We start from the raw sequence: 27154 nt of genomic DNA on the forward strand, positions 1-27154 counted from the left end.
TGAATTCTGTTGCTGTATATATATATATATATATATATATATCAACAAACCGTCCCTCTGAAAGAAGGACGCAGAGGCCAAGGGGATTTCAGGGCAACAGCTGGTTTTATTCCTCACTTCTGCAATGGCGGCGAATGCATTTCGGCATTTATTGCCTTCTTCAGCGCCCAACATAGCAGCATGTCCTGTCACGCAATGCTCCTTCCTGCTTAAATCATTGTTCCAGCACCAAACGCTCCTCCCCCTAATGCAGTCGGCACATCCTGCTGGAGTTCGTTACAATGCCGGACTCCAACTCCCAGAAGGCACGGTACCGGCACAATTGGGTCGATGGCGTGGGGGAGTGAGGCAGACAGTAGGTCCCGGCTGGCTATCAGGTAGGTGGTGATAGGTTCAATGCCCTGAAGTGAGAAAAGGTCACCAGCCGCAGTCCTTGGTCCCCTTTGTACCGCTGCAGCCAGAACAACCCAGGCAAGTTGATGGGTCGGGGCAGCCAATGCGGGCTATATCGCTCCTCCAAAGTAGAATACCTTGCTTTTCCCATCAGTGGCCTGTGTCATCTGGCGGTCGTCGGAGATTATCGATTCCTCGATGCAGTTATGAAGCTGCAAGCAGCTTGGGCGCCAGTTTGCACTCCGAGACTCCTTAGCGCAGCGGGGCCATCCGTACTGTGTCTCAGGCGGGCACAGAAAATATCAACAAACCGTCCCTCTGAAATATATATCCCAACGTAGTTTTGCTCAAGCAAATGGAAGAGCCTCAGTCGGTAAGTTGAAATTTATCGTTTTATTTTCAAGGAGGCCGCATACAGGTTCAGCAAAAAACCGACATCCTTTTTCATCTTGCCAAACCGGTTTCGAGTTTTCACTCTTTCTCAATGGCACAAGTCTTTCAGGAATGATGACTGCAGCCCCACTGAGGTTTTATCGAAATTTATTCTGTTTTCCAGTGAAATGGACTCACTTGAGAAATATTACGAACTGCAGCTATTGAATAATTTGCACTTAAGAGACACTAAAACTACAAGTACCAGCAAGCCAGAATAAGTGGCCACGCCCACTATGGCGGTTTAAAACGAAGTTCATTAAGGGCTGCAGTCATCATTCCTGAAAGACTTGTGCCATTGAGAAAGAGTGAAAACTCGAAACCGGTTTGGCAAGATGAAAAAGGATGTCGGTTTTTTGCTGAACCTGTATGCGGCCTCCTTGAAAATAAAACGATAAATTTCAACTTACCGACTGAGGCTCTTCCATTTGCTTGAGCAAAACTACGTTGGGATGTTAGCGGTCGGCTCTGAGCCGCGGAAGAAGCCCCCGCTTGATGAGCAGCGCAATCAGGGTAACGCCACAAGATGTTACCACTGATGACGGTGAGAGATCGTACTTGGAGGATGTATGGCGCAACAGATTGAAGCATGCCTAAACATCGCCCCACTGAGGTTTTATCGAAATGTATTCTGTTTTCCAGTGAAATGGACTCACTTGAGAAATATTACGAACTGCAGCTATTGAATAATTTGCACTTAAGAGACACTAAAACTACAAGTACCAGCAAGCCAGAATAAGTGGCCACGCCCACTATGGCGGTTTAAAACGAAGTTCATTAAGGGCTGCAGTCATCATTCCTGAAAGACTTGTGCCTTTGAGAAAGAGTGAAAACTCGAAACCGGTTTGGCAAGATGAAAAAGGATGTCGGTTTTTTGCTGAACCTGTATGCGGCCTCCTTGAAAATAAAACGATAAATTTCAACTTACCGACTGAGGCTCTTCCATTTGCTTGAGCAAAACTACGTTGGGATGTTAGCGGTCGGCTCTGGGCCGCGGAAGAAGCCCCCGCTTGATGAACAGCGCAATCAGGGTAACGCCACAAGATGTTACCACTGCTGACGGTGAGAGATCGTACTTGGAGGATGTATGGCGCAACAGATTGAAGCATGCCTAAACATCGCCCCACTGAGGTTTTATCGAAATTTATTCTGTTTTCCAGTGAAATGGACTCACTTGAGAAATATTACGAACTGCAGCTATTGAATAATTTGCACTTAAGAGACACTAAAACTACAAGTACCAGCAAGCCAGAATAAGTGGCCACGCCCACTATGGCGGTTTAAAACGAAGTTCATTAAGGGCTGCAGTCATCATTCCTGAAAGACTTGTGCCATTGAGAAAGAGTGAAAACTCGAAACCAGTTTGGCAAGATGAAAAAGGATGTCGGTTTTTTGCTGAACCTGTATGCGGCCTCCTTGAAAATAAAACGATAAATTTCAACTTACCGACTGAGGCTCTTCCATTTGCTTGAGCAAAACTACGTTGGGATGTTAGCGGTCGGCTCTGGGCCGCCGAAGAAGCCCCCGCTTGATGAGCAGCGCAATCAGGGTAACGCCACAAGATGTTACCACTGCTGACGGTGAGAGATCGTACTTGGAGGATGTATGGCGCAACAGATTGAAGCATGCCTACACATCGCCCCACTGAGGTTTTATCGAAATTTATTCTGTTTTCCAGTAAAATGGACTCACTTGAGAAATATTACGAACTGCAGCTATTGAATAATTTGCACTTAAGAGACACTAAAACTACAAGTACCAGCAAGCCAGAATAAGTGGCCACGCCCACTATGGCGGTTTAAAACGAAGTTCATTAAGGGCTGCAGTCATCATTCCTGAAAGACTTGTGCCATTGAGAAAGAGTGAAAACTCGAAACCGGTTTGGCAAGATGAAAAAGGATGTCGGTTTTTTGCTGAACCTGTATGCGGCCTCCTTGAAAATAAAACGATAAATTTCAACTTACCGACTGTTGCTTGAGCAAAACTACGTTGGGATATATATATATATATATATATATATATATATATATATATATATATATATATATATATATATATATATATATATATATATGTATACATACATACATTTGTGTCTTCGTATAGAGATCAATTATTTTTTTCCCCTGACACAAGACAATTCTTTAAATCGGAAAGATTGGAATTCAGGGCATTTCTTGTAGAAGATCCAGAATCTACTGATTTCTTTTCTTGCTTCTTTCTCCGCCCAACTCCTCTTCTCCCACTGAACTGAGTGTGTCTTTGCTTATTGAATTTCAAATATGAATTCAAGTCAGACCTGTGGAATAATTTGTTAGCACTGAACCAGATCCACCCTTCTAGGTTAAAAATACAGGTCAGTGTATTTACCTCCTAGACACAACAGTTTTTACTTTACAAACATTTAAAAATGGAAGGTGTTCAGTGTTTGAGGAACCCCCTTATGGGAGATTTGAAGAATGCTTAACTGCTGGTGATGTTTCATCAGTCCCAATTACAGCTTCTACAGTTTCTTTGGAAGTTCAAGAAGTATCAATAGCAGTTCAACTCTCCTTTTTGACCAGTCATTAATCACTTGGTTTCACTAAGGTGCTATGGTCAGTGGAAGTGTTATTGAGCTCTCATGCGATCGGATTTGTGATATACCTAGACAATATGTTGCCAATGGCCTAAAGCTGAAATCCATTGAGCCAGCACACTGAATGGGTAAAGACTCCTATACATGGATAAGGTTTTGTAATGAATAAAAACAAATTTGTCTTCATCCCATTAGAAATTATTCAGTTCCTGTGCTTCCAATAGATTCTATGAAGGCATCCCTTTTTCTACCTTGTGTGCAAGTCAAGTTAATAAAAATTGAGATTTAGACAGGGTTAAAATTGGAAAAATAATTCCTACAGAGTTTAGTGAGGATTGGGGTGCTTTGATTTCCATTTATTCAGGAAATGTTTCTAGCTCATTCGCATTATCGAGCTTTACAATGCCGAAAGGATCTGCAACAGGAGCCTTCTTCATTGCCCTTTCTTCAGAAGCAAGGAAAGAGCTGGGTTGGTGGCTCTCCAATATGGAGATATGGAATGGTGAATCCATTTTTTTGGAGGCACCATAAATCACATTAGATTCCAACACGAGCAAACTAGACTGGGGGCAAGATGTGAAGATATAGTCAAAGGAGTCAAGTGGGCTTTCCAAGAGGCTCAATGCGATATGAATTACTTTCAGCTGCTTGCAGGTTCCTTCACAGTAAAAAGTCTACCTCAAGAAGAAGTAAATTGCTGTATTCTTCTTCATACAGACAATGGCCCTCATTACCATGTCGGGTGGACACCGTTGTGGACTCAGGACGGATAACATTATTAGAATGCGGTCGCACACTCCCATTTCTCTATGGGAGCTTGTGCTGGGGCCGTAAACCGGCTGCAGCACAAGCTCCCTTAGACAAATGGGTGTTTTTATAATCCTCACACCGCATGGAAGGCACCGTCAGGTGCGCAGTGCAGGGATTACCCAGGCCAAACCGCTTTCTGACAAGCTTTTCATGTCGGAAAGCCCGGCATTAAAAGCCTGTCGGAAACCGACATCATAATCATAGGAGATTGTGAGACGTCTTCAATTGGCCGGAGGGCTCCTTGACCCTGTCAGAACCCAGTCGGTCCGACCAGCCGGGTTCAAATCCGACAGCCTTCATCGTAATAAGGCTGTCAGGTTTGAAACCAACAATGTAAGTTATAAAGCCTCCAGACGTAATCGGGCCCAATGTGTTAGCAGTTAAGTTTATAAAAAAGTTAGGTTGTGTAAGATCTAACATCTAGATTTATATTTAGCAGATCATGGAAAATATCTCAAACATGTCGTAGAATGCACTCAAGTCTTCATATTTTTGGGCTGCTCAAAGGCAGAGCTATAGGTCATGCAACCCTGGAATGCGCTCCGTTTGTGCACATGAATATCTGAGGAAAAGCTTTAGTCTCGTCAGGCAGCAAGCACCAGAATGCACAGCACAGAAGATTGACTTTCAATCATATTCAAACACATTCTTCCATCCACAATCATCTTAAATATAGATCTTACTTTGAAATCACATTAACTGCACTTGTATTCAACAAAACAAATGGGACTATAGCGCTTCATCGCATTCTTCTCTGCAGGTAATTAATGCACATTTAGGTTTGGTAGAGCACAGTTATTTTTGTCACAATTTTGGGTTACACTTGGATAGTAGGAGTATAGATGAGCGCCTGCATGTATATTTATTACATATATTTGGTGAGATCGTTTGGCACTGGGATGGTAGTAACATATTAAGCATGAAGATGGACACTGTTTTTTTGGGGGGGTGATTTAATAATGCATGTTTATGATTAGTATGGAGACGTGGTTGGTTAGCAGCCATTTGTTTTGTTGAATACAAGTGCAGTTAACTAGATTTTAAAATAAGATTTATATTTAAGATGATTGTTGTCGATACTGATGTTTTTATCGTAGTTGTCCCTGAGGAAGCTCAGTTCTAGCCTGAAATGCATTGGGTCCAGATTTCCCTGATTGCACTATGAAGGACAGTGAACTGATGTGTGTAGGGAAAGGCTAATAAGCACCTGTAGAAATTGATGATGAACTTAACGAATAAAATACTTTTGATTCAAGAATGGATTACACATGGATTAAATGAGATTACTAAAGGAAGAATGTGTTTGAATATGATTGAAAGTCAATCTTCTTGGCTGTGCATCTTGGTGCTTGCTGCCTGACTAAGCTAAAGCATTTGTTCAGGTAGAATAGCTCCAATTTTCATCCAACTCAATCTTAGATTGGGTATCTAGAATTCTGTAGTGAAGGAGCAAATGGCCTCTAGATTCGGTGGTATTTCACAAATGTCTTTGACTATGGGGTCTGTATCAAGTAGATCAGTTTGTCTCACTATTGTTCTCCGGTTTCTGAGCTGGAGGCAAAATCCAGAAGCAGAAGCAGTGGATGCCTCCCTTTATGATTTGGGGTTCTTTCAAGGTTACGCCTTCCCTTCGTTTGCAATGAATCTTGAGACACTAGTGCAGAAGGGCTTTAGAGAATCTGGTTCTAGTGAACCCCCTTTCAACTCAAGTAGGCAACCTCAACTAATGGAGAGCTCTGTAGATTTTCACAGACTTGTTCCATTGTTCCCTCCCTTAGTCCAGAACACTCAAGTTTGTCCTCATAAGCTGGTTCTTCAAGGGCATTTTCAGCACATAACTTGGAAGATTCTACTAAACAACAGATGGCCCTAGACAAAAATAAGAAGAAGGCAAAACCAGGGGAAGGGGAAAACTCAGAACAACAAAATTTGCCAAATCCACATATTTCACAACTGTATAACTCTAATTTCTTGATTCAAAGGTATAAATGTAGGAGTCAGAAATTCTCAAAGCTCATTTATTATGAAACATTATTTCTTTTTTATATATGACGTTTCATTTCAATGTTTCTCACAAGCAAAAGTACATGGCCATAATTCTTACCACAAAAATATACATTTCCCAATTCAATTTACCAAAATAATATACTGAAATGTACTTCATATACAAATAGGTTCATAACAGGACACCCATCACTCCACACATAGTAAAATATCTCATCCATACTGTAATCTATCATACTTCATTCAATCTGTCACATTCACACCAAAACCCATTAAAAACATAACAATATATCCCACCAAATCTTGACTTGACATGTAACCTGGATTGCCTAATTGTTTACTTGAGCATATCTAGTTGCCCCATTACACATAAAAAGTCAATGAATATAACACTTTTTATCTGGCTTTTTGTATAGAATCCTCTTAACACGGTTATAAATCTATGAATCATCTGTAATTATTCACTCTGGTTGAATCCAGGTTATAGTTGTGCCGACATGCGTTTCTGTGAAACACCAAAATACGGACCATCTGCTTCAGGGTGTTGTAGGGTGAGCAAGTCTAAAGAAAATGCCAAGTAGACCAGAGAATCAGGGGGCTGTCCCATGGTATCCAGAATGTCTACTGATATTAATCAGTTTTAGAGGACCAGGAACATGGTCACAACAATGGAATTACAGAAGAAAAGTGCTGGATCCACCAGGAGTGCACATGGATATTCGCAGGTGGGACGAGATAGAAATAGAAATAAGGGGGCCGCTATGGTGGCATGATTGCCAGGAGATCCATGCGGGAGAGCCCGCTTCGAGATGCACTCAAATGAATCCAATATCTCCAAAAATTCAGATGCAGAGGCCAAAGATCTTTTGCCCGCCAAAGAGTCAATCAATTCTATAGTCCAAGAAACAAAGGTTTGAGGGGTATCGGATTCTGAGTAGAAGACCGGCAGAGATTTGCTGCAGAACGAGAGTGCAGTGCATAACTTGGAAGATATCAGGTCATCCTGGTATATCCCAGAAATTTCACATGAGGTATTGTCGGTAATCAGGAATTCCTGAGCTCCGTCCACTCAATCCATCTATACACGCGCCTGGTCTGAGTTGGCTGGAGTGCGGAACAAAAGATTGATGCCATGTCTGCCTCCCCAGCTGAAGTTACTTTTTTTTGTTGGTTTGTTTGTCTCATAAAATGTCTACAGGATGGTTAATGCTTACAAGTCAGCGGTTTTGACCCGTCACATATTGGTAAAGAAACCAGTGGAAATAAAACACTTTGTTGTTCACAGAGATCCAAGACTGGTGTGTTTCAAAGACCCCGGACTTTAATATTCTGCTCTGTGTGACGTTAACATGGTGTTAAACTTGCTCTTATCTTGGCCCAACATCGAATTTCTTTGGTTAAATCAGCTGTCAGCAAAACTGACTGTTTGATATCATTTAGAAAACTGTCAGAGGTAATAGCGTTATAGAACTTTTTATCCACAGTGTGTTACTTTCTACATTAGCCAGCATACAAAACCTTGTCCACTTCTATTTTTGACCCCACTTTTCTAGATTGCAAAATGTTGTGTGTGTTTATGTGGCTTTGTTGCTAAAAATCCCAAACTTCTTTCCATTGTCCTTCTGCTTCACAGCTTTAGATGTTGCTTAAAAGTTATTTAAACCCTGTACTTGCCTCTATCCTTCCCAGATTTGCAATTGTGCAGAGTATTTTCACATTGGCATGCTTAGCATCTTAGGAAGACAGATGTGTATTTACATATACATACTGCCTAGCACCAAGAGAGACCTTGCCCTAGAAGCTATTATCCCAATGTAACACAATTGGCATAGGAGTCCTTGATCACTGAGATGACAATTAATGCAGATTTCAATAGTAACACTTTGTCGTGGGGACAATAAGTGCAGCCCTACCAGTAGGTTTCTACATTAGAGGAGACAACCTATGCAGCCTATATCTAAATGTTACAACACAAAGACAATATTGGTTACAGATCTACGAAGGTTAAAATTCACTCATTCTATCATAGCTACATGCTCACCTTGGCGTGCCAAAATATTGCATTAATCAATATTTAGAATCTTGCAGAGGCATGTTTGACAGTGTTCAGCAGTATTGATAATGTGCACAGAGCTCAAGAAACAAGGAGTAAGAAACTCTGTAAGAACTGTTGCTGTCATAGGTGACAACTCATTGTGCACCCTTCAGTCTACCTGCTGCTTTATAAGAAGTTTGGGGGTATCCTTAGGGAATTTTAAAATCATTTTGAGAGTCAAGTAGTGCTGCAGGAAGGGCCATGGGCCATTTGTTACTTTGTGTACTGTTTCTGTGTTCTGTGTCCAGTGGATGTGTCTATAGCCATTTCCTATTAACCACCACTTTGACTAGACCTGCCATTTTTGTAAGTTGCAGGCTAGTCGTTAGAGCTTTTAGTCCAGCCCCGCTCCTTAAGGCACTCCGGGGCGGGGATGCTGAGACCACATACAATAAGAAATTTGGGGGAATTCTTTTGGAATTTTAAAGTCCTTTTGAGATTCAATTAGTGTTGTTGTCAGGGGCTGTTTTTACTTCGTGTACTGTTTTCTGTGTTCAGTGTCCTTGCCTGGAGCCACTTCCTACTTGCCACCACTTTGACTAGAGCAGCCATTTTTGGAAGCTGTGGTCCAGTCGTTAGAGCTTTTTATACTGGCCCCACTGCTTAAGGCACTCCAGAGTGAGGACGCGCGCAGCATGCATGCCAAAGGCAAGCCGTTTGCGCCTGTCTGTGTCCTATCGGGGCCAGGGGCCAGAGACCCTGCCAGTCTTCTGTCATGTATGGAGTGCACTCTGTTGAGGATCTGAGACGACTCAATAAGGTGCCTAACAAAAACTGTATGCACACTTTATGAAAAGAATGCAACATCAGATTGGGTTATGGTAAACCCTGTTTATAAACAAGGAACCATCAAAAAGGGTTCACTACGCCCATAAGGTCCACATGTAGCTACTTAATTGCCAATCACGGCCCAAACATTGCTCAGAGTTATTCAACTTCCTCGAAGATAAGAAACCTGATGCCCTGTTTCTTTCTGAAACATGGCTCAAAGACAAGTCAACACCAGACACAGTGATGTCCCTCCCCCAAGGTTATTCCATTACCAAATGTGATAGAAAGGATAAAAGGAGCAGGGTCATAGTATTTATTTTTAAAGAAGAACTGAAGGGAGCTTTTGCATCCATCAAGGAAGGCAACGCCTTCAATTCTTGCTTGAGTTCTCACATACTTTTCATGTATCCTAGGCTATTATCCCCCGGGCTCTGCCACAGAATTTGTCTAGGACTACCAAAAATAGTTGCTGAATGCAGTCTCGAGAAAGCACATTTTACTCTGCCAAGAGATTTTAACCTACACTTTGAGGAAAGCAGTGATGCACCGGCTTCAATGCTAGCACAAGGTCTGATCGCACTTCAGTTAAAACAAATTATTAATACAACTACAAACTGTCATGATCACCTCCTTGACCCGATTTTCACTAACAAATATAGCCACAGAAGAGGCAATCCCCATTCTGTGGTCGGACCATTCCATAATCCCACTCTGGCAAGAGACATTCTTAGCACTGCACACAAACATTCCCTCTCCCCAAACCTAGATGGTATGGTCCAACCTAAACGTGGTTAAATGGACAAGCATGCATTCTTATCGACTCTGTCCCAACCTTGGAGGGATACACCACAGATATGTACAGAAACTTTGAGAGCTTGCTAAATGATTCTCTGAATCCCCTAGTTCCATGTAAACTTCAAAAGTCCAAGCGGACTAATGGCTGGGTCCCATGATTTTTACATGCATAGGAACACCCATATTATTTGAGAAATTGTTACATATTTGATTCTCATTTCAGGTAAAATGAGCCTTTCAATTAAACTACGGTGGGTACATTTAAGACCCCTGAATACTACACAAAAGGTGTGAGTATAATTTTTAATCTGTTTGTCCTGACGAATGCTCCTTAGACCCGGCTCGGCAACAAGGAGCAGAAACATGTTGACTGTTTGTTTAAAGTGATATGCTAGGATCCAGTCACTTGATCCAAAAGTATAACCGTTTGTTTCTTTTAATAACAAATCACATCCGATTTTAATTAAAGTAGTTGCCTGGATGTAGGTTTGTTTTTTAAGAATAACCTTCTTTTGTGGTGGTACCTACACACATCTCTGGACACTACTACGCTACTCCAGAGGTTGCCTCAGGCTTGAGGCTGGCATGTAGCACACTAGATCACCCAATGATAAATGCCACAACGTCTATGTGGGGCGGAGAATCGATATAAACCGCACGAAATCAAACATAGCGTGTATGAGGGTTATCTAGAGAACCTATTGTAATGTAGTTACAAGTGTCCGAGTCCGCTTTTGATATATGGGTCCAATGATATACACCTAAGCTGACTGAACTAAAAAAAGAAGCCAAAAAAAGTAAAGAACTGTAAGAAATTTTATGACAATCGTAATTAAAAAAATCTACATGAAAGCCACGAAAAAGTACCAACATGCCGTACGACGGGCTAGAATTTCCTAATTTAACACAAAAATAGAAATGCAAACAATTCTTCCAAGGAATTGTTTAGGGTAGCAAATTGCCTTATGTAGGAATCCACCTGTAGTGCAGGGACCCCACTTTCTATGGACTGCTGTAACATGTTCACAAACGCCTTTATTAATATAGTAGAGAACATCCTAAACTCCCTACCAACGACGGCCCCAAGTCCTGCCTTGCATGTGAAGTCACTGACCACAGCCAAATTAAACTCATTTCCCACCCTAGATAAGGAAAAAAAATAAAGGATCCTATCCTCCATAAATTCAGACTCACTATTAGATCCAACTCCCCCCTCCATATTTTGATAGAAGGCGGGAACATTATCATGTCAACACTTATGAACATCCTCAATAACTCTTGGTCAGAGGCAATGTCCCTATAAAATGAAAACATGGCACAGTGAAACCCCTAAGGAAGAAATCTTCTGACAATCCGGCCCTGGCAGAAAATTATAGACCCATCTCCCTACTCCCCATAGCAAGCAAAGTGCTGGAAAAACATGTCAATAAGCACCTTTCCAGTGTTTTAGAAACGCACTTTGGACTCCATCCCACACAAATGGGCTTCAGGCCAAGCAGTAGCACTGAGATCACTCTGATAATAGCCACAGAGGAATTTCAGTCTATTCTGCCCTGAGGTGGCTCAGCAGCCATGATAATGTTAGACCTCATTGCGGCCTTTGACGCTGTTTCACACCCTATCCTCATTCAAAGGATGGAGGAAGCAGGAATTACTGGGGCTGCCCTCAACTGGCTTTCAGCTTTTCTGGAAAAGAGGAGCTTCCAGGTCTGCGGAGAAACCTTCCTTTCAGCCATTTACCCCATGAATTGCGGCATCCCACAGGGCTCTTCCATAAGCCCCACACTTTAAATCTAACGTTCTCCAGTCCTGGCAGAGATAGTGCATGCACACAGCCTCACACTTGTATCAGATGCTGGTGACACGCAGCTGATCATAGCCCGAAACCCCTAATAAGGGCAGATATCCTCATAACTAAATGTGTTCCTAACAAAGGTGGTCACAAACCGGATGTTAGTCACCAGCCTAAAGCTTAATGGTAAAACAACTGAGGTGTTGGTTGCTGGCAACAGCCTCTCAAGATGGAACAAACTAGCTTGGCTGAAATGCCTTGGAGAGCGCACAAAGCCATCCTATGCAGTTAAAAGTCTAGGTTTTGGATAGATAGTGGAAACATAAGCCAGGAAACTCTCAGGAACACACTTCAGATTATTGAAAACTCGATGGAAAGTCGTAAATAGCTTCCACCATCATTGAGGATAGTTGTCATACAGCAACTGATCAACTCTTGTGTTGAATATGGAAACTCACTCTTCCTGGGAAGTCCCAAGTATGTCATAAGAAGACTGCAGGTTATCCAGACCGCCCCTGTACGAACTCTCCATAGACTCCCAAAACACCACTTGGCTGCCGCAGCCTTAGCTGCCTCGCACTGGCGTACGGCGCAAATAATAATTCATTTTAAGGCCCCATGGATTGCCAATTTGGCAATACATGGAAAAGGTCCACCCCTCATTCGGCAACTTCTTACCCCTTACACTCCCAGGATGCCTTTTCGGTCTGGAAATCTAAAGTTGCCTACAGTGTCCAAAGTAAATAAGGCAAGGTGTGGCGGGCTATCCTTTGCATATCTTGTCCCCAAACTATGGAACGACCTCCCCACTACCCTTGGATTGGACTACGCTGAAACCACCTTCAGAAAACTCCTGATGTTGCACCTCTTTTTTAGCCGCAGACTACTCCACAATCTAAAGTGCATCTTGAAAACTAGGAGGAGTGTCTATTTCAGCACTAGTTGGCCCAAATGGGTAGATACACTATATACAATAACAATTGAACTGAACTACTCTCCATTGTAAAAGTGCAGGAATTGCAACTCCAACATACTGTCTTTGCTGGCCCTACTTTTGGAGCTATAAGACTTTATGGGCAGCTCAGCATGTAGTGTCTGTAACATGATTTGCCATCGATAATCTTGACACCACTCAGGTCCCCAGACAACAATCTATCAGTGGATTTCACTCCAGAATCAATATCTCACCAGAAGCTGCAATCTTCACATTTTAAAGGGGTATCACTCCCTAGAGGCTTCAATGACTCCAAGAAAAAGCTTGGAATTATCTAAATCTTATGAATGGGTGCAAAAAGGCAAACTTATAGCCACTATATATCACTCAAACAAATGGTCAAAGTCGCAGTCAAATTGACTGATGTGAACAGATTATTAATTTCACATCAAGCACTTCAACATGTTAAAGTCTCTTTAATATGACCATAAGAGCTCGGATAACATGACCGCTCTTCACTCCTTTAAGTCAGCAAATAAGTTGTTGACAACACCTAGCATTGATCAATGAATATGGAGTTGATATTTTGTAAAGCTGTCATTTTTAAGTAAATACAATTTACATACCCTACATAAAGGCAAGGAGTTTTGTCAATCATCCTGTTTAATGCGATAATGCCTTCTGATTGCATTACTCTATGCTTTTCTTGCAAATAATTAATAGAGCCAAAAAGAACCTTAGGCCAAAATTAAATAGTAGAAGATTGACTTGCACCATTTCTGACTGCAGGATATTGACTTACACAATACTGTCATGGTAAGCATACATTGGTGGATGGTAGGTATACTACTCTAACTCCACATTCACTTACCTGGTGATACTGTGAAAATAGACATCTTACATTAAATATTGTTAGAGGTCATTATTTAAAAGTTGATATTGTGGCACCGGACCCTAACGAATGGTGTTCATCATTGAAATTTAGCGAGACTCTAAAGATTAAACAAAAATGGGCAAAAATAAACCAGTAAGGGCACTGCAATCAAAGATGTTTTCAGTAAGGATTTGTCAGGGCCCTGAAAACGCATCCCTGAAATAAGGCCCTGTATCATTAACATGTGGGAATGCAACATATTCTTTGCCTGTTGTAATGGAAGACTGGGTGTGTGGGCTAAACTATGGAACACAGTGGGTCGAAAAATTAGAGTAGTGAAGTGCCTGCCACAAAGTGCCCACAGAATTGTAACTTGCTCTCAAGAACATATTGGGTAACTACACTTTTAATGCACTGATGCTTTCTGCTGCCATGTAATTCATGTTCTTTCTTTCATCAAAGAACAATCATCACAACAAAGAGTAATTACCCCTACAATAGTCAAGCGCTCTTGGCGTTTTTTCAATGCTTGTTTTATTTTACACTCAGCACCTCATGTAAGTTCATGCATATCCTTCCTCTATCGTCCTGATGTTTCCTCTGCCTTTTCTGATGTGCTGTCTTTTTACATTCCCTTTCACGCTCCCCTGTGCTCCCTGTCCCACTTCCCATCCTGCTCCCTGACTTGCTTATCCTTTTATAGTTTATTAAATGTTATTATTACCCTTTTATGTGTGCCCGCAGCTAGAAAGTGCTACCCAGTTGTTTTCTTCCTTTTCAGCACTTCCCACACACTAGAAATGACCTTTTTTAAGTTTTAATTTAATGTACTAACATGGCCATCTTCCATGTTAAAAAAAGTTAAATCAAAAATGGCCGCCAAGTGTCACGACCAATCTGCAAGCACACATCACAACACACGTCACAATGCAAAGGTGCCCATGTTGCATGCATGTGCATTGGCGGTGACCTTAGAGTGGGTTATCTTAACAGAAAACCCATTAGAATATCACTGGCTGTGTGTGGCATGCATCTTGATACATGCAGTTAACAAAACACATAGTCTAACAGCTCAGCTTTTTAGAATTGAGACCTAATGGATTTGCCAATGCTTGCTTTTAATTCCACTCCGAGCTTAGGCAGAGAGGTAGTGTCGAGCAAGAACCCTTATCCGTTGTTCCTCTGGGAAAAAGTGTAGAGTTTGGGACAACAAGGAAGCCTGTGTGCAAGTAGACCTTCATGGCAATGGATTGTAAGCATTAGTTTAGGTCATGGGCACTCGCATTCATTTCCCTAGGGTCCAAAAAGTATGGTCTGTGCCATGGCTGAGGGCTGCATTGCTGCCAGCAGGGTGAGGTTCGAGTGGTGTATGGCAGACGGAGGAGGAAGCAAAGCATGTATGTGGTACAGACAACACACCGAACCGTCACATAGCTTCTATTTGTCACCACTGCTCTAACTTCATGCGCCAAGAATGAAAAACAAAGCATTAACATTTGATTTCAAATGTGAGGGGGAAAGAGATACTCATCTAATGGCTGACTTGCACTACCAGAATAACTGCTTCCTTACTTGACCAAATTGTGTGATCCTAGGCAAAAGTTTTGTTTCACATTTCCTCCTTTTTTTATTGTCACATATAGGAGCCCCTTGAAATAGAAGAGCTCAGAATGTGTGACTTATAAACCCTTTTCTTGTATTTGATTTAATAAACTATAATGTTGTGTCAATTATAATAACAGCCTAAGCGACACCGAGGGGGCGCTTGACAAATGACTTGCATCTTGGGTCACTAATAGCGTTGTTGTCAGGACCGGGGAGCATGACAGTTTTTAAGTTCGAGATTGAACATTATCACTTTTAATATATGCATCTCAATCTAGTGATTCGATATGAAGTACTAAGGTGAATTATTTCAGCATGTTAATGAAATGCACTTTGAATGTGGAAGAGAGTTTGTCATATTTTTGCATGATTACTACAAGATGTCTTTAAAAATGAAGGTGCTCCTAAAAATCAATGTTGCGCAAAACACTTTCTTTTCAGCTAGTTTAGTTAAGGTGTAATTAAATGCTTGCCCGTTTACAGGGTTTATGGCTCTGTCAACTCAATAGCAGCCCAGTGCTGTTATGCACCAAGAGGCTGCATATAGAGGTAAGGAGGGCTGCTTGCAGCCCCCCTGCCCGTACTTTGAGTATCCCTGGTTTAGGTGATCAGGTTGCCACAACTGGCAGCAGTGCAAAAGCAGCATCCAGCTGGTATGTGACACTACCTGTTCGGGGACCTTGATTGGTGCTATATTTTACCGATCCACAAACAATAGAGGAAGTAAGAGGCAGCAGTGATAGAATCACCCTCCTGAGCTTAGTATGTAAACAAAGAGATTCTATCAAAAGTGATGGAAGTGATTCTTTTTTGGTATTTTTAAAATTTTGTGAAGACCAACTGTCTTATGAGTGGATAAGGGGGAGGGCCCTCTCTGCAGTTGGCAGAAGGAGAGCACTATGTGCTTTTAAAATACCCCTCACACACTATGAATCCCATAGTGTCATGCTTCATCATCGGGGTCTTCCCGTCCCTCTACGGGGCGGGGCGTGCTACGACCCCCGAGCTGCGCGGGAGCACTTTGAGTAATTGATGATAGGCTATGTGTGGTGTAAGGACAGTGATAAGTGATAGAGGTGTAGGGACCTATATACGTGAATGTGTGAAAAAATATTAAAAATAGTTAAAAAATCCCTGGCTAGTCGAAAAAATTGATTTAATGGTTTCGCTGGCTGGAAAAATTAAAAAGGGGTGGAAGAGCAGAACAAACCGTATTGTCTACTTGGTCGACATGACATGTTTCGTAGGCAGACCCATTCTGCCTACTCCTCAGGACCTCTGTTAGTCCCTACTGAAAAAATACTCAATTCTTTTCTAACAATTTATATGCCTATTGTCCTAAAACCTGGCAACAAAACTCCGTTGCTGGGTTTATTCCCCGGGGCTTGAGTGGGCCCAGTGGGTATGAAAAAAGCAACAATGTGACCTTTTTTGGTCCCTGTGGAGACAAAATGGGAAAAAAGAGAGGAACATTGGGAAAAGTTAACCCGAGTGCTCAGCAACCCATTCATAAACAAGAATCACTTTCTTGTATCATTTAGTACTTTACAATAGATAGGCATATTTATCAAAGAAGACCGGCGATGTCTAGTCTCTGGTTCCGGTCAGTGGGTGGAATCACCCTTTCAGAACTTTCGCACTGACAAAAGACACACACCTCAACATACGTCACACATACACCTTGCGATCGACCAGTTCCTAGGTCGTTGCGGTCCAAGGGAATGATGTTAAATCTCCTAAGACAATTGTAATAGGAACTTAATCTGTGTTTAAAACGCCCTGACGTTTGTCAGATAGCTCATTTTTACATAAAAGGAATAGAGATAAAAAACATATCTTCATTGCATGAATATCCTCGTTAATACATATGCTTTCTTTTATAGTTGCGTGCCCCATGAGCTTGCGTCTTAGGGTTTATGATCTGCGGAGTACTGAAAAGGAATTAGGAAACTGAATCACTCGAGTTGTTCATGAACGAGTGTTCGCTCAGCCCCCTGGTCGCGCTCGACCTTATTTTTAAAGACCCAAGGCTCGAGTCTAATTTACGTGACCGCTAGAACCGTTTTATGTTAATCCATTCCCTGCAGCAGCTCCGTGGGTTACTGGTAGTCTGTCAGGGACTTGGTATTTGTGCCGGAGAGCTCCCGGCGGGCTATGCGGGCGTGGCTCGGGGAAGCTAGAGTGTCAACAAAGATGGCCGTTCCTCAATGGACATAAGTGAGGAGAAAACGGAAAGTCTTTTTTCTATTTCTGTTTCAGATCGTGAAAGTGTCAGGAAGCTACAATTACGCTATTGATGTTACGTATTTACAAAGTAAATGTGCATAAGCTGGTAGAGGTGACCAAATAGGTTAGAACTAGCCGATATTCTCAGTTCGTGTTTTTCTAAAATCGGCGCCCCTAATTCGACAAAATCATAGTTCATTCATTCATAAACATATACATAATCAGACCTGCAACAGCAAGATTCATATAACCTCAGGGGATCTGTTTGTGTCCATTATCTAGTGGGATGAAACGCTGAATAGGGGTTTAGGACCCCACTCGAGCAAAATATTTTCAAGCTTTTTGCACATGTTCATGGCATGAAACACCACATATGTTCATGGCAGGGTTTTTCAGTATGATGATGAAAGCAGGTATCATGCTGAAAGTTCTCACAATTTGCCCCATGGGATGTCGTTGTTAAGGCCGGTGTTATTAGTGTCCAAACAAAACACCCACCTCTGTTCTTTTTCTAGGAGTAGTTGTTCTCTATCCACTGGTTCAATTATTGTCCATGAAATCTCCTCTGGTTTGTGCTTTTTTTCTAGAAAGTGAGTGGTTAGCTTGGTGCTGGCTCGCTGACATTTAATCGTACTCTTGTGTTCCCCTATCCTTATTTTTACGGCCCTGCTAGTCATCCCCACATATTCAAGCTGGCAGGGGCACGTAATAAGGTATACAACGTTGTTGCTGTTGCATGTCGTAAAACGTCTCTGCTCCCAACTAGTGCCATTTCTGAAGGACAGTTTTTTGCTCTACTTAGTTAGGCAGCGCACTCTACAATTCCCACACGGGTGGTGGCCTTGGACAAAATTCGGGTCATTACCAGTTTTGTTGTTCAGTGTTTTCGGTCTGGTATGTACCAGGATATCTCGGATACTCCTTCCTCTTCTGTGGGAAAACATGGGTTTGGGCAACTCTAGTCCACCACTATTTAGAATTCTCCAATGTTTATTAACAATCTTAGAGACCTGGTTGGAACAGGTGTTATACGTTGTAATACATATTGGCCTCTTGTTTACCTCCTTGGGTGTTTTTTCTTCCAACCGGCTCTCCCTGCAGTTATTCCAAGCTCTTTTGAAAGCTTGGTTGATGATCCTCTTTGGGTATTGGCAGACTTCCAGTTTCTTCTTCAAATCCTCCGACGGAGGAATTGACCATAGGGCAGATTGTCTCGTAAATGTTTGGGGTGAAAGCTCTCGTACAACAACAGGCAATTCCTGGAAGTGCTTTTAAAGTGAGTGGTGGTCATTAGTCTGCCATCTTTAGGAAAGATGTTAAGGTCCAGGAATACGAGATTACTGTTGGAGACGGAACTGTACTGAAATAGAAAATTTTAAACATCAATCGGAGGATTTGAAGAAGAAACTGGAAGTCCGCCAATACCCAAAGAGGATCATCAACCAAGCTTTCAAAAGAGCTTGGAATAACTGCAGGGAGAGCCTGTTGGAAGAAAAAACACCCAAGGAGGTAAACAAGAGACCAATATGTATTACAACGTATAACACTTGTTCCAACCAGGTCTCTAAGATTGTTAGTAAACATTGGAGAATTCTAAATAGTGGTGGACTAGAGTTGCCCAAACCCATGTTTTCCCACAGAAGAGGAAGGAGTATCCGAGATATCCTGGTACATACCAGACCGAAAACACTGAACAACAAAACTGGTAATGACCCAAATTTTGTCCAAGGCCACCAGCAGTGTGGCAATTGTAGAGTGTGCTGCCTAACTAAGAAGAGCAAAAAACTGTCCTTCAGAAATGGCACTAGTTGGGAGCAGAGACGTTTTACGACATGCAACAGCAACAACGTTGTATACCTTATTACGTGCCCCTGCCAGCTTGAATATGTGGGGATGACTAGCAGGGCCGTAAAAATAAGGATAGGGGAACACAAGAGTACGATTAAATGTCAGCGAGCCAGCACCAAGCTAACCACTCACTTTCTAGAAAAAAAGCACAAACCAGAGGAGATTTCATGGACAATAATTGAACAAGTGGATAGAGAACAACTACTCCTAGAAAAAGAACAGAGGTGGGTGTTTCGTTTGGACACTAATAACACCGGTCTTAACGACGACATCCCATGGGGCCAATTGTGAGAACTTTCAGCATGATACCTGCTTTCATCATCATACTGAAAAACCCTGCCATGAACATATGTGGTGTTTCATGCCATGAACATGTGCAAAAAGCTTGAAAATATTTTGCTTGAGTGGGGTCCCAACCCCCTATTCAGCGTTTCATCCCACTAGATAATGGACACGAACAGATCCCCTGAGGTTGTATAAATCTTGCTGTTGCAGGTCTGATTATGTATATGTTTATGAATGAATGAAGTATGACTTTGTCGAATTAGGGGCGCCGATTTTAGAAAAACACGAACTGAGAATATCGGCTAGTTCTAACCTATTTGGTCACCTCTACCAGCTTATACACATTTACTTTGTAAATACGTAACATCAATAGCGTAATTGTAGCTTCCTGACACTTTCACGATCTGAAACAGAAATAGAAAAAAGACTTTCCGTTTTCTCCTCATTTATGTCCATTGAGGAACGGCCATCTTTGTTGACACTCTAGCTTCCCCGAGCCACGCCCGCATAGCCCGCCGGGAGCTCTCCGGCACAAATACCAAGTCCCTGACAGCCTAACGGTAACCCACAGAGCTGCTGCAGGGAATGGATTAACATAAAACGGTTCTAGCGGTCACGTAAGTTAGACTCAGGCCTTGGGTTTTTAAAAACAAGGTCGAACGCGACCAGGGGGCTGAGCGAACACTCGTTCATGAACAACTCGAGTGATTCGGTTTCCTATTTCCTTTTCAGTACTCCGCAGATCATAAACCCTGAAACGCAAGCTCATGGGGCACGCAACTATAAAATAAATCGTATGTATTAACGAGGATATTCATGCAATGAAGATATGTTTTTCATCTCTATTCCTTTTATGTAAAAATGAGCTATCTGACTAACGTCAGGGCGTTTTAAACACAGATTAAGTTCCTATTACAATTGTCTTAGGAGATTTAACATCATTCCCTTGGACCGCAACGACCTAGGAACTGGTCGATCACAAGGTGTATGTGTGACGTATGTTGAGGTGTGTGTCTTTTGTCAGTGCGAAAGTTCTGAAAGGGTGATTCCACCCACTGACCGGAACCAGAGACTAGACATCGCCGGTCTTCTTTGATAAATATGCATATCGATTGTAAAGTACTAAATGATACAAGAAAGTGATTCTTGTTTATGAATGGGTTGCTGAGCACTCGGGGGAACTTTTCCCTATGTTCCTCTCTTTTTTCCCATTTTGTCTCCACAGGGACCACAAAAGGTCACATTGTTGCTTTTTTCATACCCCACTGGTCCCACTCAAGCCCCGGGGAATAAACCCAGCAACGGAGTTTTGTTGCCAGGTTTTAGAACAATAGGCATATAAATTGTTAGAAAAGAATTGAGTATTTTTTCAGTAGGGACTAACAGAGGTCCTGAGGAGTAGGCAGAAGGGGTCTGCCTACGAAACATGTCATGTCGACCAAGTAGACAATACGGTTTGTTCTGCTCTTCCACCCCTTTTTAATTTTTTCAGCCAGAGAAACCATTAAATCAATTTTTCGACTAGCCAGGGATTTTTTTAACTATTTTTAATATTTTTTCACACATTGACGTATATAGGTCCCTACACCCCTATCACTTATCACTGTCCTTACACCACACATAGCCTATCGTCAATTACTCAAAGTGCTCCCGCGCAGCTCGTAGGTCGTAGCACGCCCCGCCCCGTAGTGGGACGGGAAGACCCCGATGATGAAGCATGACACTATGGGATTCATAGTGTGTGAGGGTTATTTTAAAAGCACATAGTGCTCTCCTTCTGCCAACTGCAGAGAGGCCCTCCCCCTTATGCACTCATAAGACAGTTGGTCTTCACAAAATTTTAAAAATACCAAAAAATAATCACTTCCATCACTTTTCATAGAATCTCTTTGTTTACATGCTATATTTTACCGGCCTTGAGTCTGGGCCCCAGTAGCATGCCAGGTGGTGTCAGTGTGGTATAAAAAGTCTGAAGAGTGGCCATATCAGCCAGCATCTCCAGGAAGGGCCTGCGTGTAGGATGAGGGCACAGAAACAACCCGGTTGAAGGGGTTGCGGACTATGAAGCGGTGGGGGAGACACTGATAGCTGGAGGCAGGTTTGAGCCATATGCCTGGGTCTGGCGCAGCTTAAGGACCTCTTGGACACTTGAGGCGAAAACGTGCCAGGCCTTAATGTGGCCTCTGCTTGCCACCCATGCTCCAACATCTTGCACCAAGGGTTAAAGACAAAGCATTTAGCTCAGGAGAGTAAAAGAGATTAATCATATAATGGGAAAAAAAGAAAACCTGAGATCAATCCTGGCTTCCATGCTCGTTCAAATGAGATAATCCTAGGCAAATATTTTATTTCACTGAGCCTCCTTTTTACATTATGACATCTGCAAACACCTACAAATATGTGCGCAGTTCAAAAACCTCGTGAGTTTGATTTAATTGAGTGTAATGTTGCTACATCTATAATAAGAATCCAGACCATTTATAGCCTATGCATGACAACTGACCTGCCCTTAGTTTGCTAACTGCATTGTTGTTGAGGGGAGCAGGAACGTTTCTAAGTATTTTTTAAAACGATAACTTAAGAAACTGCAATATCATCTATTGTACTAAAGTGAAACACTTCATTATATTAAATAAATACTCTTTTTTTTCACTTCGAAGAGACTATATCATAGTGTGCACAATGTTTAATACAAGATGTATTTACTACATATTTTCAAGGCTCGGCTGGCCAACGGGCTCATGGCAGGCGCGCTATGCCAATTGGACTGAAAGGGTTATTTTGGTGGTATGTCATCACCAAGGCTTCCAGCAATGCCAGTCGTGCCATCTGATCCATTGATATCTCAGTTGCCTCGATAGGTATTCCCCAATTATGGGCCTGATTCATAAAGGTTAACTTACACTTTTGTGTACGTTTACGATTGTGTGTCATTCACTAGTAGTATATTTACAACTGCTGAGTCTCTCCACATAAAAACACAGTCCTATCTTTTTATGTGTGCAGTCTCTGCAGCCCTAAAGGCACTGCTACTAAAATACATTTGTGAATAGCACACAATCGTAAACGTACACGAAAGTGTAAGTTTACCCTTTGTGAATCAGGACCTCCATTTCAAAATGCCTCAACTTGAGGTCAAACCTATATTGCAAGTAGGGAGTTTCCTTTACACCTGCATCTCCTCAGACACTCACCTGGTGTTATCTTTGCAAAATGTACAAGTTGTATGTGTGTACATTAGAGATAATGCAAGATTTTTAATTGTACCAATCTGAACACCTCTTGCGTTGCTTCATCCAAGGTATGTTTAACATCCTACTTCCCAGTCAACATGCTCCAGGTGCGTGGCTACTTATACGTAAGCATGTGCAGTGGCACCGTTTCTTATGTGTAAGTGGGGCACCCCAATTAAGGTTGCCGCTTGCTACAGAACCAGCGGGCGCATAGTGATACATGCTTGAGGGTTAATAGTGTTCTGCAAGAGAGCGCGACACTTTGCACCTGAAAACTTTGGAACTGACGTAAACAGAGCTGCAGACTTCTCTTCTAAGGGTTAACGGGTGACCTCGCCAGCGCCATTCGGAAAAGTAATCAGGGATCCAAAGGCATCCTTTACATTTGCACTGTCAGTGGATACTGTGAAACTGAAAGCATTTTCTACAGCCAGACGGAAGTTCACGTGGAAAAAAGGACAAAGCCCTGCGGGACCAAGTGTGTCTTGCAGAGTATGATACTCCGAGCTGCTCCTAAAAGTCTCCAGGCACACGGCGTGTCATTCCCCCTGCGGCACAAGTACTACTGGGCGCACAGCACCCCCGCCACACCCTGCCTCCCCCCAAAAATCAAGCTGTCCGTGGAGCAGGCGAAGTGCCGGTGCTGACTTCCACCATGAACGGAATCTCGCGGGTCAATTCTTCATCGTTCAGACAATGTTAAATGGTAAGCCGCCTGGAACCCCAATTTGTGTGTGGGGGGCTCACGAGGGTTAAACAGACACAGGGCACAGGGACCCGCGCTGCCATGCACGGCTGCAGAGGCTGTCGTGACTGACGTTTGCACTGACCGACACTCGTTCCTGCATTAAAAGCGAAGGACGGAAGAGTGTTAGGGTCGGTGCTGCGGAGCCACCTGCTTGGCGCTGTCACACAATTCAGAGTGAAGGGTACAGCTGGCGGAGGGGGCACAGGAGAGGCGCCAGGGACTAGAGGCACGGGGAGACTGCAGAGAACGGGGCAGTGACGAGGGCATGGGTTGGCACTGCAGACGGGGGTCTTAGGCTGCCGAGTAGAGGCATGGGGTCAAAGGGTAGAGCACGGGTTGACGGCGTAGAAACATTTGAATAGAGGCACTTGCTGGAAAGGGAAGTTAAGGATATGCAGAGCTGCATTGAAATCTAGGGGGCAGAGCTAACCACTTCGGCTTCTCAGCTGCAGAGTTGGCCGTGCCAGGGAGGGCAGGATGCCGCCCTGTCAGTGAGTGGTAGTGCGTGCGAAGGGAATTAAAAGCTGCGTGCGAAGGGAATTAAAAGCTGCGCGTCCTCCAGCCCTCAGCCCCGTCAGATGGGCCTCCGGCTCCGCCGCTGCTCACCTGCCGGTTCCTTCCTTCCCGGTGCGGCCCCGGACCCCGCGGCGGCGGAGGCTCGGCTCACCCGCCTGAACACCTCCGGAGCGCGCCGTCGACTGCGCCCGCGCCGCTCAGCCTCCCCTTATAGACCCTGCAACCAGGGAAATTCCCGTTTTCAGAACGAAACTAAAACTTCCTGGTGTCGTTACTGGCTCGGGCGGTTCCCACACAGCCGGAGCAGGAACCGCTGGCTGGGAAAGCCCCGCAGTCACAGCCTGACAGACGCGTCGGCTGCGCCCGGCGCCCTTTAGCCCGGTGACACCTCCGTGCCGGTCGGCGCCGGTTCGCGGCTTCCACGGCCTCTCCGAGCCTCCGGCTGTCTGTTGTGAGGGAGCCGAGGAGTGGGAGGTGGACGCGTGCCTGGTGCGGGTGCTGGGCTGGGGGTGCAAGTGTCAGCGGCCTGGGTAACTAACTGACGCTTTATTACAACAAACTCTAGTGTGTGGACTTTGCGCTCCGTGTGCCCGGCGGCTCCTCGCGCACAACAGGTGCTACAGGCGGGTCGGAGGGAGACACCTAAATATTGCACAACGCCGGTCCCCCTCGACTCCCAGACAGTCACGGGCACCACTGGGCGATCCTCCAAGAGGGCAAACCTCACACCTCGTTTGTCTCCTGCCTGTGATCGGCGCCGGTGCCCCCTGCCAGCTTCGTTCAGGCGTCACAGAAACATTTTGTTTGCAAATTTGTAATGCATGCGGTTTGAGTTCAGGGCCGTGTGAATTAAGGATTGTGTTCTCTGGAATTTGAGAGCCCACCTCTTCGCCGGTACTGAGCACCTGTAGTGTCCGTATCTATGCACGCATAGAGGGTGGGAAGTACGGCGCGCCCGGGAAGCGTTCGCGTACACTTTTTCCCGTCTGCTTGACTTGTGCTGGTGGCTCCGGCCCAAACATGAAAGGCGTGTTCAAGCCATGATTCATCAAAGAACTATTTGTAATTGCATTGCATTTTTAACAGAAATTGTAATATTATGATTGTAATTTAAATGGTAATTTAAGAATAACGTTTCACTAGCGCGCTGTGTCTGTTTATCGGTTGCCTGGTAATGCTGGAAATTAGTTAGCAACACATACATCGCTAAGCCTTTATTAGAAGTGCCAATGGCGATTGTTTTGGATTTTACATATGGAGGATTTCTGAAGGATGACCAACACGCCCAAGAGCATGGCAGTGCAGCCATACCACTTTGACTGAAAGCAAGAGAGGGAAAGACAGGAAAGGGCGACAGGTGGAGAACGATGGGAAAACAATGACAACGGGACAAATTCTGCGATGTAAAGGAACCCGAAAGAGTTAACGAGATAGGAAGTGCAGGGGGGCGGGGGTGGAGGGGCAGCAGGGGCATAAGGGAAATAAAGCAAAGGCGCTCATGGTATTTGGCAAGCCCAACATTAGGCACCAGGCACAGTAAGAACATCTTTACACGAATGCACTCCCCCGTTTTAATGTGTGAAATGCGTAGCTTGGTCTGTAAGATTTGGTCTGGGGCTTCTGATTTCCCAACAATCACACTGGTAACGGTTAAAATACATTTATTCGAGAAGCAGAGCAGTCGGAAGGGCGATTAGTGCGGACTCTGCAGGGTACTTTTACTAACTCAATGTTTTGTAAAATAATTTTTGTTACCTTTGGAACGGAGACAAGAGTGTGTGTGCGTGTGTGTCTTGTCTGCATGTGTATGTGACAAATAAATCCCTAGTGAAATCCGACAAACCCTTCACCAAACCCGATTTTAAGCACCTGTACCCAACTAGATAGATATGTTAGTGGGGTGTAACACCCCGAACACTCCCCTGAAGCTAAGCCCCTGCGCTGAGTATGAGCAACAACAGTTTAATTTTCCCTAATATAGAACCAGTGCAGAAGTCATTTGCCTGCGCGTTCCTCATACGCGCAGAAAAGTGAAAGCAAAGCCAGCTACAGGCAACTTTCAGCCAGAGAACACCTACATCACAGGCAACTGCGGCGCACGCTCCTGCGAGAGGGTGGCATCGACCACAGCGCAAGCTCCTGCGAGAGGGTGGCATCGACCACAGCTGCTTTCAGGCATCCCATTTTACTATTGTATGCATGCTTCATTATATTGAGCATGGCACTTTTCATGGACTGTGCTGTTTGAGGGCATATCATACCAAAACACTGCTACCATGCAGGCTATGGGGGTGGGGGCGGGGGGGCACCCCAGAGTCAGCATCAGGTAGAAATGCAATCATTTAAAAACGTAAATGTGCACCCAAGGTGGAAGAGAGACAATATCCTTTCCTTCTAGTAGATTGTGTGACCAGGGAGCTGAAGGGAAAACTGGAGGGGGGTGGGAGGGGTGTAGGAAGTTGGAGATGCAGCATGCACAGTGCCCATGCCAAAAGTCATGGACAAAAATGTATCCTACCATGCTTAAAGGCTTTGTATTGTTCCTGCTATGATCACTTTTACTGGTATTGGAGCTGCTGTTGATAGGTAGGGAGTCAGTCTTGGAGCTCCTAACAACTAACACTCTAGAGTGATAACTTTGAGCAGGGCTGGCTTTAGCACTGGTGGCGCCCTGTGCGACAATGTTTGTTGGCGCCCCCTACCCATGACCACCTCTGCCACGGATTCCCTCACTAGCACCCTTTAACAGGGCCCCTCAAGTCTCCATAACTACTATCATTCAGATTAATTTCGTTTTATAGCACTACTCATACCAGTGTAAGGTGTCAGAGCACTTTACATCACATACACATATTTGTGTAAATCAGTGTATAGGAAATGTTACATCAGACAGGACAAGGTGTATGAGTGATGTGTCATAAATACTCGTAGGCAATAAAGTTTAAGAAAAAGCACAAATTCTGAATTTAAAACGTAACATCATTGTTAGAGGTTCTCTTTAATAATAAGAATTGTTTTCTTCCCACATGAACTCTTTTCGAAAGATTAGGATGATGAAAGACTATGCAAAAAAACATATAGCTCTAATATATACCTTGCAGTTTGCATGCAGCTCTTTGATGACAGTTAATACCTCAATGTTCTTTCTATATTAGGATTTTGACTTATAAACGACAAGTTACAAAAAGAGCACTCTTACAGAAGCAGTAACCTAC

The 27154-nt window shown here is 43.5% G+C and overlaps 1 protein-coding gene and 1 long non-coding RNA gene across 4 annotated transcripts in view; one reads left to right on the plus strand and one right to left on the minus strand.

Annotated features, from left to right (window-relative positions):
• The window catches only part of LOC144828717 (uncharacterized), a 155797-nt gene extending 131672 nt beyond the window's left edge, over positions 1–24125 (minus strand). Inside the window, exon 1 of the long non-coding RNA XR_013610520.1 lies at positions 24030–24125. This is a non-coding gene — a long non-coding RNA (uncharacterized LOC144828717). The remainder of the gene's footprint in view (positions 1–24029) is intronic.
• Positions 1–27154, plus strand: part of IL7 (interleukin 7) — a 322662-nt gene that overhangs the window by 82731 nt on the left and 212777 nt on the right. The window contains exon 1 of one of the 3 annotated variants that reach the window (XM_078687116.1): positions 22938–23381. The exons of the other annotated variants lie outside the window; for them this stretch is intronic. Within the exon in view, the coding sequence (XP_078543242.1) occupies positions 23372–23381 (10 nt within the window). The 5' untranslated portion in view covers positions 22938–23371. Of the gene's footprint in view, positions 1–22937; positions 23382–27154 lie in introns of those variants that run through there. 3 annotated transcript variants of the gene reach the window in all.

The sequence above is a fragment of the Lissotriton helveticus genome, chromosome 4_1, assembly GCF_964261635.1.
Source record: "Lissotriton helveticus chromosome 4_1, aLisHel1.1, whole genome shotgun sequence".
Lineage (NCBI taxonomy): Eukaryota > Metazoa > Chordata > Amphibia > Caudata > Salamandridae > Lissotriton > Lissotriton helveticus.